Here is a 12,483-nt window from a genome sequence, read left to right as displayed (position 1 = left end):
AGTCTACCACTGTAAATCATATTTGAAAGGTAGAAATGTGCACACTGGTAAAACCGTAAAAAGAACCAGCCACCAAACTAGCGGTGGAACACGAGCGCACCTTGACATCGGCGCGGGTCTTGTCCGTCACCTCCATGATGAACTCGCAGCGCTTGCCGTTGGGCTGGCTGACCAGCTGTTGCAGGATGTGCAGGTCGACCGTGGCACCCAAGTTGTCGATGTTGGACACGAAGATGTACTCCTTACCCTGAGCAATGAGTTGGTCCAGCAGGCCAGAGTTGTAGAAGCTGGCGTAGATGTCCCCATGACCAGGGGGGTACCACACCTCAGCACTCTGCCCCGTCAGGCCCAGCTCCGTGGCGACAGGGAGGAAGGACTCTTTATTTACACGCGGGTACCTAACAGAGGAGGGGGAACAAAAGATAGATGAGGGGTGAAGAGAGGATCCGAGCACCTAAGACATAACGATAGTGGGAAGATGAAAGGATAAGAAAACATTGTTACATTGACAGAGCGTTCAAAATGGGTACTGCAGTCCAATTTGAAATTATTGGAGAGTTTTGTCTGCCTGCTCCTCCTCCCCAGACTCAAAGCTCACGGGCTGAGGACACTAAAAGACCAATACATTGTGATGAGAGTGATTATTCTCTTTTGAAAATGACAAGCCAAGACTAGCCTTGCGCTTTAAATTTATCAGCTATTGTAAACGTTTGCAATGTATTTATTGTTAGCAAACTATGAACTCTATGAAGCTCATGTGGCATCCATCTTGAAATCCTTCTGGACTATACGCAGTCTCCATCTTGCCCGGCTCTAGTTATCAAGCTTTTTGAAAGAGGACAAGTCAGCACGTTCTTTTTTAGTGCCAATTTGTTTAATATCTGGCAAGTCTGGGTCCTCGGAATCGTACATCTAAACACAAAGGCCTCACCAAAAACAAACCTTGAAGAGAACAAACTGGCTGTAGCTTTATTGTGAGAGAATCTCTGATTCAATATCATGGTTATTTTATGATTTAGTAGACTATACTTAGATATTGTACTTATAAAATAACTGTAGATGAGAGCTATTATTTGAGTGTAATCTGTTAGAGAAGCTCCTTGGGCCTCCATAAGCCATTAGAAAGAGATGTCTCTGATGATATCTGTTCTGATTGGCCGCACTGCTGCCTCCATTTGCGCCAATTTAGATTAAGTCTAATTTCCGACCCGTCAGTCACATTTGTACACACAGGTTATAATCTTGGAAGACACCGAATAATAATTATAAACTAGAAAAATGCATTTCCTGCAGAAAATGCAGTGAGTCTGTGTGCAGTAGTAGTAGTAGTGGAAAAGTATGTATTGACCTTATTCCTTCACATCTTGTTGATCGAAATAAGCTCACAAAATGATGAGGCTTGCACCGTTGGACTCCTTGGAGTTTTTCATATCACACATTGTTTGTGTAGATAGCACCTATTTTCAGTTAGTCTCATTTACGTATTTTGAGGCTAGACTAGCGTTATGACGTCACACGCTCTGGTCAAAGGTGCCCAGACGTCCCGTTTTCGGACGTTGCAGAGCTTAAAGGACAATTCTGGTATTTTGAACAATGAGCCCCCTTTCTGGTTTGTCTAGGATGAAATAGAGTGGTTGACAACAAAATGTTGAATATTGGTCCCGTCTTCAGTATTTGGCTAATTTCAAATCGCCCCTGCCTGCTTCACAATGGCTGGCTATGGGCATTCACAAACCTGTCCTTAAAACACCCCTTAACGTTCGTTTTCAGAAATGTGAAACTCATTGAGTCGAAGTGGTGTTCGTTGATGTTCCTCATCAAGTATCGTAGCGAAATACAGTTTCTGTCATGTTTTATTTGCAATTTTGTAAACCTGCATTTTGTAGACTACAACCACCCCACTCTCCGTTTCCGGTTCCGGTCCGGTTTCCGTTTCATTTACAAAATTCTGATTTACAAAATGCCAAATAAAACAGGACGGAAACTGTATTTCGCTACTATACTTGATGAGGAACATCAAAGAACATCACTAACCACTCAATAAGTTTCACATTTCTGAAAACAAACGTTTAGGGGTGTTTTTAAGTGATGTATGAACTGAACTGAAATTTGAAGTTTAGTTGATATAACAGATGTATTGTCTGCCTTCTCATTGGTACAATAACAAAAAATGGCTGAACATGCTAAAAGGGATTCAATTGTATGGTGAAAGTGTTACAGGTCGCCGCCATGTTGAATTTCAGCAATCAGCTACGTCACTGGCATGGTAACCTACTCCTACTCTGTGGCTCTAGCAGCCATAGCAGGTAATGAGTCAGGCTCTGAGGCTCGCTGAAATGGCTACGGAAAAGCCAACAACCAGGTCTACAGGAGGATCATCTTATTGCATTGCCCCTGGCTGCAGTGTTGAATTATATAGGACAAAGGCAGCTGGGGTAATCATACATTTCCACAGGCTACCTTTGAATAGGAAACCAGCCCTTAATACATGGCTGGCAGCCTTAAAACTGACTACCCCTCCCATAGCCCCTGTCATGTCAATCTCCACAAGCTAGCACTCGGACCATAAAGTGTATAAACTATTACTCCGACGATATCACAGATCTGTTTCCAAGCTGCTAATTAAACCATGGCGGGTCTGTAAACAGAAGTTCAACAAATGCCCCTTTCTACTCACCCTGATGTTCGCCGACTAGCCGATTGGTGATGCAGAGGGAGTTTAACTCAAAGAAGTAGTTTCATAGTAAGATGTATATGTGCAATATCCATCAACATCCAGAGTTGCGTTGAAAGTTAGTTTTTTTTTTTTGTATTATTTTTGTAGCTTTAAATACAGCCCCTTGGTCAATTTAATTACGAACTACATTAAAAAGTATTTCTACTCAATCTAAAAGGTTAAACAACTACTATCTCCTCCTCGAAGTGGCACGCATCAAGCCTGTGCGCCACCTTTTTTCATGGAGAACCAGCGCCTTGAATATGTAGGTACTACAGCGTTTGTACAGCTCGTTGCGTTTCGGCAACGAGGGTTTCCAATATCTCTGTAAAGTCTGTCTTTACAGAGATATTCAAGAGACGCATCAAAGGAAAACTGAGGGGGAATGATCGTTTTCGCCTTGTTATTTGGTTTCTATTTATGGGGCGCTCCAGTGTCTCCCCTCGGACGTCCCTTAGAGAGAGCATGGCCACTTACAAAACCTCTCTCTCGCCACACAGCATCCGAAATGCCCTATGCATGGTTATGCCACCTAATCCCACCATTAGATGGTCAAGGTTGACCGGGACCTCTCGGCAGCAGACCGATTCAATGGCAGTGTCCATGCTCCGGCAGCACCCACACGCACACCAGTCCCACCCACACGATCCGAAGGTGGAGCTGGAGCCTGAAATTGATCCCCCTCCACCGGGTGGCAGTCGGACACTACAGGCATGTCCCTCACAGGCTCTAACGACCTAGTCCTACCATGCCAGTGACGTCAACAGCGCTCCAATACTAAAAGACGTATTTTCTTTTGTTGCTAAAAAAAGCTATAGATTGATTTATTAAATATTTTTTATAGCGTCATATTTTTTATAATGGTCATAACTAACGTTATCGATGTTGATTATTTCAGTTCAGTTCATCTTTAAGGACAGATTTGTGAATTCCCATAGCCAGCCATTGTGAAGTAGGCAGGGGCGATTCGATTAAAATGATTAATAGATTCAAAATATTATTGTCATATATCAGGCGTTTGTGTGCAGGAAACCCCGTTTAGCCGTATAAACGGGGCTAGGTGATTGCTACATATGCAGTTTACTCCAGAAAGACGCTAAATGCTAACAACAATATCTATCGACATAATACGAAATGTCATGTAAAGCTGAGAATCCAAGGGGTACAACGGTATAAGCGTCATAATCTTGTGATCTTATTTCGATTAACTAGATGGGAAGGAATAAGGTCAATACATACTTTTCCAAGTTACTACTGCAAACACACACACACACACACACACACTAACACCTTTTTATTTTTTTTATAAATGGTGGCCATGTTTACATTGTTTACTCCATTTAGACTACCACATTCGGGATCTGGCCTTCTTTCAAAACCAAGCTATGAAGAAATCAGCGGGAAACAGCTTTCTCCTATCGAGCGCCTTATCTTTGGAATGGTCTGCCACCTGTAATCAGGAAGCTGACTGCTGAGATATTCAAAGACAAGCTGAAAACAGACCCCTTTTGTCCACTCTTTTGATGGCAACCTAGGGATGCCCTCTGCTGCTGCTGACCAGATAAATTCTGAATGCTTGGATGAGTCTCAGTTTCTGTCTCTGAATAAGTGATTGTGTTGGTGAATGTTTGTGTACTAGATTAGCGGTTGTCTACATGTTTTGTGGTTTTGGTTGGTTAATCTAATTTAAAGAAAGTCAGTAAATCAAAGAAAGGCAGGCGACCTCACCTGCTCTGATTAAACGTGTGTATCTTGACACGGTGGTGTGTGTATTTCTGCAGGATTTTCTTGGTATCTTCATCCGTGTTGAAGGAGTTCATAAGGACCAGAGGAACGTCCGTGTTGTAGGTTTTGTTCAGGTGCTGAGGGAGAACAGTAGAATGACAATAACGGATCTCGTAGAGTTTTGTCCAACGAGTGCTGCAGCTGCCCACAAAAATAGAAAGGTCTGTTAAATGTTGATGTCGACATAGCAAACACCTGTAGATGGTCCCATTAATGTACCAGGGATTGGTTACCTACAGAAGACCATTCACATTGCGTGCAACACAATACACAAATGCATTTAACATTTGCTTTGTAAAAGAATATCCATACAAATATTTCACAACTTTTGTGTTGTTTATTTGAAGGTGATAAAATACTTTCAAATGATAGAATAACATTCAGAACCTTGTTTTAAGACTGCGCTACAGAGTGTATGATGTGAGAACCTATCGACTTGACTACATCTAGAGTGTATGATGTGAGAACCTATCGACTTGACTACATCTAGAGTGTATGATGTGAGAACCTATCGACTTGACTACATCTAGAGTGTATGATGTGAGAACCTATTGACTTGCTAAGGACTATATGCAAGTGTGGATTAGGGTTTTTATCAGTCATATGCAAGTTGTATTTGAGGGAACGTGTCAAATTGAGTACATCAGTATCGGTAATATCTGCTTTCCTACCGAAGTGGATTCAGAAGGTATCAGTTTTAACATGAAAGAACCATCCTTCCCTACAGGCCGGTTGAATGATCACTTGGTTACATGGTTGACTACAGGTTTATCCTAACTCCAAACTCTGTAGCACAATCGATTCCTCCTAAACACCTCGTTTGGACTTCATTCAACATTAAGATACCCAAACATGTATATCTTCCTACCCTTTTCCTAATGGTTGCAGTACTAACATGCTTGCACTTTCATAGGTAAGGCCAATAGAAAGCCAATTGTAATCCAAGGGTAATCATTATCATCAGCAAAGAGGTTCAGCCAGTGCTGTAATGATACTACATTGTGCAATTATTCTATTAGTAGTCTATTATTACTAGAGTTTTTGCGCGTGCATTGCGCACGCTCAACCTCTAGTTGATATAAACCCTTAACAATAATGTGGAAACCCAAGTCAATAATGTAACCAATTTCTGCATAATTTAATAACATTTTGCCTATAAATAAAAAAAACACAAATGCCTCAGCAGTGGCAACATTTAAATATTTTTTAACCTTCCAGCGAACAAAATGCAACAGGCTGAATATCATTTAGGAGGCCATTCAATGACATGCAAAAGCGTCATCAACATGCCCACTGAAGTGATGTGAGAAATACAGACTTTCTACTCCTCATTCACATATAAGGTCATTTACATTTCCTACAGAGAAAATACTACCTCAGGGGAAGTATTATTCAGGAGATTTTCAGGGTACAAATGTCAGGATAAGTTGTTCACACATACGGCCCATCAGGGGAATATCAGGACTTACACGTGTGTCTGAAAGCAGCTAGTGTGTGAGCATTTGATCACATTATAAAATTAGTCCATTTATGGTAACATGGGTAATGTACAATGGAAAGTGTAGTATAATATGCATGCAAATCAATTATTAAATAGCTTTTATCGTTATTCAGGGGTGAAAAGTGCATTGACATTTTAAAGTGCAAGTCAACTACGATTGGTTAGTTGAAAATAATAATCATCATTGAGATTAGACATCTCTTCCAGTGTCCTGGCCAAGACAGGCAGCAGTAGCCTACAGTCACACATAGCCTACACACAAAACATCAGAAAAATAAAACTAAAACAGTCCGTAGGGGGGAGGGGGGGATATCAATATCGCAAGACATTTGGGGAGTGTCAAGGAGGTCTGTAATATTAAGTTTTAGCAACAAAGTTTAAAGACATTTCGGGAGGCTCAAGGAGGAAATTGTCTCTTCCCTCTTTTATCGCAATTTCTGTCTATAGACAGAAGGTGTTACCTGGGAGAGTTTGTCGACGGCGGAGCCGTTATGTTAAAAACATTACGTCTTACCTGGGCGAGAGTGTCGCTGCGGTGTGTGTTCTTACCGGGGCGCGTGTGTCGATGGCGGAGCAGTTATGTTTTAAAACATAACGTCTAACCTGGGCGAGTGTCGCTGCGGTGTGTGCGCGTGCGTGTGTGTTCTTACCTGCGAGTGTGTCGATGGCGGAGCCGTTATGTTTAAGGGCGAGTGTCGCTGCGGTGTGTGCGCCAGCGTGTTCTTACCTGCACGTGTCGATGGCAGAGCCGTTACGTTTAAAAACATAACGTCTTACCTGGGCGAGTGTCGCTGCGGTGTGTGGCGTGCGTGTGTGTTCATACCTGCGAGTGTGTCGATGGCGGAGCCGTTATGTTTAAAAATATAACATCTTAGCTCGGCGAGTGTGTCGCTGCCTTTGTCTTGACGTACGGTGTGTGCGCGTGCGTGTGTGTGCATGAGTGCGCTTCCATGTATGTGTCGCTGCCTTTGTCTTGACGTGCGGTGTGTGCGTGTGTATGTTTCCATGTGCATGTGCGTGTGTGTATGCGGTGAATGCATGCGTTTTCTTTCAATATTCGCTCGGTATCTCACTATGGGACACGCCCCTCGCGCTGTCCCCCAGAAGCAATTTTACACTACGCCAGTCGTGACTAGGGTTGGGTATCGTTTGGGTTTTATCCGATACCGGTGCCTACTCGGTACTTTTCAAACGGTTCCGGTGCTAAAACGGTTCTCGAACCGGTACTTAAAAAAACGAAACTGCACACACTTGCATACATGCACGACTTGTTCTGAGTAATAATAATAATAATATTAATTACTTGCTGAAAGCAGGCAGGCACGCATCATGGCGCAACATTATTGCCAAAGTCATATTAATTAACCCACACACACGCGCGTTCATTCACGTTCACCCACTACAACCTGCCGATCTTCAATCAAAACAACATCAAGTAAGCGATACCGCAGCGTGTTGACAAGTCCGTCCCGAGTCTCGAGGCGCCCATAGGCTTTATGGTTTATATGTTTGAAAGCCGTGACACAGACACACTATTACCAGTTGGCCTGAAATACCACGCCTCGCAGTCATGGACCTATAAAGAAAGTCGTAGTCGTACCATGCGTGTTTAGAGCAACATTGAAAAGGGTCCCGTCTGAAACAGTGTCGCGGAGCGCTGCGTTCCGAACGTTGTGTAATCAAATACACCGGTATGGCGGTATGTAACAAAAGCATTTCCTAACGAAAATACACACCGTTATTCAGTCTGAACCGGTATAGCGCCCAGCACTAACGCAAGTTGACGCCGCAACACCATGGGGGCGGGGCAGGGGGCGTTAAAAAACGCCAGGCACCGTTATGAGGAACCGAAATGTGCGTTCTTATTCGATGTCGTTACAACCGTTTACGTCGGAACCGGTTCCCTACTGGAACCGAGTTTCGGTGCTCAACCCTAGTCGTGACTGGCCAACAGACGTGAAGTCTGCCTGCAGAGGAGGGGCTCCCTCCTACTACACAAGTCCCGTCGTCACGTCATCTCTTCAGTCTTTAACCTCTTCTCGCTCCTAGAAGCACCTCTCGGACAGAAGTTGTAGACAGCTACCATACTGTTCCCAGAGCGAGCTAACCCCTCGGGCCACGAACGCTAGCCTACATCGCTACCTCTGACCTCTGTGAGGCTAAAAAGAGCTAGACTGTCACCAAACAGTAGCTGCTAGTACCCACACTAGCTGCTAGTACCCACACTAGCTTCGATCCCCGTGTCTAAGCTGGCCTGTCGCCAAACAGCAGCTGGGCATAAGCGGAAAGAGACCATGCAGTTGAGGTTGAACCTACCCTAACCGAGGGCTCGGGGAAACCTCAGACAAAGTCCTGCGTATGCGGGAACAAGATGTTGGGGGCGGATAGCCACACCGCCTGCATTCGCTGCCTTGGGCTGGAACATGCCAAGGCTGCCCTTGCATTCCGTTGCGCACGTTTTTCAAATAAAACCCGCAAACGCCGGCTGAATAAGCAGGCGAAGCTCTTCGCAGATGAACCGGTAATGGGGGTAGCAGACCCATCACTACCGGAGCTAGCGGGAGGTTCCCGGGGGCTCGCCGCCCCACTGGGCACCAGCTGGGGATCGGAGGTGGACCTCACCGACGCTTCCCAGCCGCTGGAGTTGACTCAGCCCGACGCTATCGAGGCTAGCCTGCTGGAAGGGCCTGACGAAGCCGAGGGCGGTTACTCCGAGTCGGGGGGGGAATCTATTAGCCTCGGCTCTGACGTCGACGAAGATGATGATTTTTTTTCCCCCAGCACCGCGTCGCCTATGGTGTGGCCAGAGTCCCCGGTGGAGACCACCACATCTCGCTACGAGGGCAAGCGACCCCCAAAGGCGAAGACCTCGACCAGCCTGCTACTTCCGGCCTTTCCCGAGTGTCTGGATGAAGCGACCCGGAGCAAGCCTCTCTCAGCCAAGATCCCTGTCCAGGGTGGATCGGGGTTGGATTGGGCCGGTATGGAGGAAAAGGGGTTCTCCCACCTGCCTCCGGTTGAACCACTGCTGACGTCGCACCTCCACCCCACGCAGAAGTCCGCCATGACTTCGGCGAGCCCTACACTGCCGTCCAGAGCCGGCCACGACGGTGAGGGCGCTCAACGCGTCGTCTCGGCTGCTGGCCTACCAGGCTGAGCTGGATGGCCGACATGTCAACGTCACCCACCCCAGCCCTGTGGAATGAACTGTGCGTGGTGACGGACCTGTGCCTGCACCTTCACCTTCACAGGAGCGCTGTCCAGACGTCCGGAAGGGCCATGGCGCTGATGGTCGCGCAGGAGAGGGCGAGGTGGCTGAACCTGTCCAGTCTCTCTCTGAGGGAAAAAAAACATCTCCTCGACGTGCCTGTGGACCCGAAAGGCCTGTTTGGCCCAGCGTATGACGTCATGCTGAAACCAGTGTTGTTTTTGGCAGGCATTTTAGATTTAGTTTTAGTCTTAGTCTTTTTGACGAAATGCTTCTTAGTTTTAGTCCCATTTTAGTCATTTCTATCTTTGAAAGTTTTAGTCTAGTTTTAGTCTGACGAAAACTCAAAAGGTTTTAGTCTAGTTTTAGTCAGACGAAAACTCGTCCACCAGCCTCTCTCTGTAGTGTATGAGTGTGTGTGTGCCGTGTGCGTGCAGGCGCAGCTGCGCGCGAGCACACGAGCCAGTGTTGCGGGGGGGGGGGGGGGGGGGTGGAAGGGTCTCACGTGACGCGTTTTATCCAATCAGGTTGCTTGGATGCTCCCATTGAAACCCATTCTATTCTACGTGAACCACCTACATGTAAGCCGCTAGAAGCAGTTAAAATTGGAGCGGACTGGAGCGGAGTCAAATCCCCGCTCCGGCCTTTGAATTTAAAACCGCTCTGCGCTCCAACCCGCTCCAACGTATTTCTTCCGCTCCGCTCCACCACCCGCTCCACGCTCCGCTCCGCTCACATGCTCTCACTAACAATTTAGTCTCGTCTAGTTCTCGTCTGACGAAAATGTCAAAATTTTTCGTCACATTTTAGTCTTTATATGGCTTTGGTGACGTTCGTCTTAGTCTCGTTTTCGTCATGGAAAAAAGGGGTCTGACGACGTCATTTTCGTTTTCGTCTTGCCTGACGAAAACAACACTGGCTGAAACGCTGGGAGGAGAAAAAGTGGGAGGGTGAGGCGCTGCGACTGTATCTTCCCTGAAGAGCGCCTTTCCCCGCCAACGCACCCGGCCAGGTGTTCACCCAACACCGCGCTCCTCCGCCGGCTTACCGCATCCAGAAGCGTCAGAACCACCCAACCCACGGGGCCGGCCGGGGCCAGAACAAGCCGCCGGAGCACAGTGGCACGTGGGCGAGGAAGCCACCCGCGCCCGGGCTGGCGCCAGGTGCCGTGCGGCCCCTTTGGCTACTCAGGGGGCCGTGAAGAAACGGCGCGCTACCTAAGGCGCTGCGACCAGGGGGGTGCGGCAGGCCCGGCCAGACGCCGTCCCCCCTAGATGTTCTGTTCCAAACCCGGTTCGAAGAAGGGTTACAGAGGGCGTGTTCCAAGCCCTGCAAAAGGCGTGCAGAAGGCCGTTCAGCCTTCACAGTTCACGACACGAAGGAGAGAAGGGTCGGACCTGCAGAGCGCTCGGTAGAGCCGCAGCTGTGTCTCGCAGACACATGCATGTGTATAAACACACGCCAGTGCCCAACATCACACACGTGTCCCCCTTCCCCAAATCATTGTTCATTAAAAATGTTTGCCAGCGCGCATCCAGGCTCCGAGCCGAGGGCGCAGCTGCTTGTGAAAATAAAAAAATTGGAAAAAATGATAAACATAAAAAAGGAACAGAATGAAGCGCCGGTGCGCAGCCCACTATGCCCGTTCGGCCCGGCACGACAGCGGAAACAGCGACGCTGGGACCGCTGTCTGGTCGGGCTCAACAGTGGCTGGCATGTGGTGCGTCGGATTGGGTTATAAAAACTGTAACCGCAGGCTACAGGCTCCAATTTGCATCCACTCCTCCCCGTTTCAATACTGCAGTTGCAGGCCCGTGGAGAAAAAGCTCAGGTTTTACAGGAGGAAATCACCTCTCTAAAAAAACAGAAGGGCAATTCGGGTAGTGCCACCGGAGAAAAACCAAGGCGGTTTTTACTCTAGGTACTTTCTAGTCCCGAAGAAGTGAGGGGGCCTCCAGCCGATATTAGATTTACGCACTCTGAACAGATACATGAGACAGTACAGTTTCAGGATGCTGACACACGCCGCTCTCATACGCTTCGTGCGCCCGGGAGGCTGGTTCACAAGCATAGATCTGAGGGACGCTCATTTCCATATCCCCATTTATCCCCCTCACAGGAAATATCTCAGGTTCGCCTTCCAGGGCGTAACGTTTGAGTATTTGGTTCTCCCGGCCTTTCGTTAAGTCCACGGGTGTTTGTGAAATGCACGACGGCTGCTATCGCGCCCCTCAGGTTGAAGGCAATGCGTTTAGCAACATACATAGACGACTGGCTTCTAGCAACACAGTCGCCCCAGGAGGCTCAGGCGCAGACCAGCGTGCTCATATCGCACCTAGTGTCCCTGGGTTTCACAATAAACGTGCAAAAGAGTGTTTTGGTCCCTACTCAAAACATAACGTTCATAGGCTTGTGCCTCGATTCAGTGACCCGCGGAGAGAGTGGAAGCCTTTCAGGCTTGTCTGCACTTTTTCGCAGGGGGACGATGTTGAAGTTCAGAACGTGCCTCAGACTATTGGGTCTGATGGCGTCGGCGTTGGTAGTGGTCCCACTTGGCCGCCTCCATATGAGGCCGGTTCAGCGATGGGTTGCATCACTCAGACTGAACCCGACGTGCCATGGCCATCGCCGGGTTTTGATCTCCATGGCGTCTCGGCGCTGCGCCCTTGGGGACGCGCAACCTTTCTGACTACAGGCGTTACCATGGGAACTGTCCTGGCGAGGAAGGTCCTTTCGACGGATGCCCCTCGGCCGGCTGGGGAGCCGTATACGAGGGCAGAACAGTAAATAGCACGTGGAGCTCACATATGCAGTTTGATCACATAAACTGCCTGGAACTTCAGGCGGTGTCACGGGCGCTGAAACATTTTCTTCCCTTTCTGAGAGGGCAACATGTTCTAGTCAGGACGGACAACACCACGGTGGTGGCATATATAAACCGTCAGGGGGGGCTGCGCTCCCCTCAAATGCACACGTTGGCACACTGACTGACCATGTGGGGCAATGCCCACCTGTTGTCGCTGAGAGCAACACACGTGCCGAGCGTGCGGAACTGGGGAGCAGATTTAATGTCCAGGGGCCACCCTCGCTACAAGGACTGGAAACTCCACGTCGTAGTCGTGAACCAGATATGAGAGAGATATGGTCGAGCAGAGGTCGATCTCTTTGCATCAGAGGAGAACACTCAGTGCCCTCGGTTCTATTCCCTAACCGGTCAGAGTGCCCCGATGGGGCACTCTGACCGGGGTATTCGACTCTGCGTTGTCATACTGC

The 12,483-nt window shown here is 47.8% G+C and overlaps 1 protein-coding gene across 3 annotated transcripts in view; it reads right to left on the bottom strand.

Moving 5' to 3' along the window:
* Positions 1–12,483, bottom strand: part of ugp2b (UDP-glucose pyrophosphorylase 2b) — a 35,241-nt gene that overhangs the window by 8,459 nt on the left and 14,299 nt on the right. For all 3 annotated transcript variants that reach the window (XM_060072566.1, XM_060072565.1, XM_060072567.1), the window contains exons 5-6: positions 4,445–4,578; positions 101–398 (exon numbers count right to left, since the gene is read on the bottom strand). In XM_060072566.1, the coding sequence (XP_059928549.1) occupies positions 101–398; positions 4,445–4,578 (432 nt within the window). The remainder of the gene's footprint in view (positions 1–100; positions 399–4,444; positions 4,579–12,483) is intronic.

The sequence above is a fragment of the Gadus macrocephalus genome, chromosome 15 (genome assembly GCF_031168955.1).
Source record: "Gadus macrocephalus chromosome 15, ASM3116895v1".
NCBI lineage: Eukaryota > Metazoa > Chordata > Actinopteri > Gadiformes > Gadidae > Gadus > Gadus macrocephalus.
The sequence above is the reverse complement of the archived record's forward strand: the minus strand, read 5'-3'. Positions and strand labels throughout refer to the sequence as shown.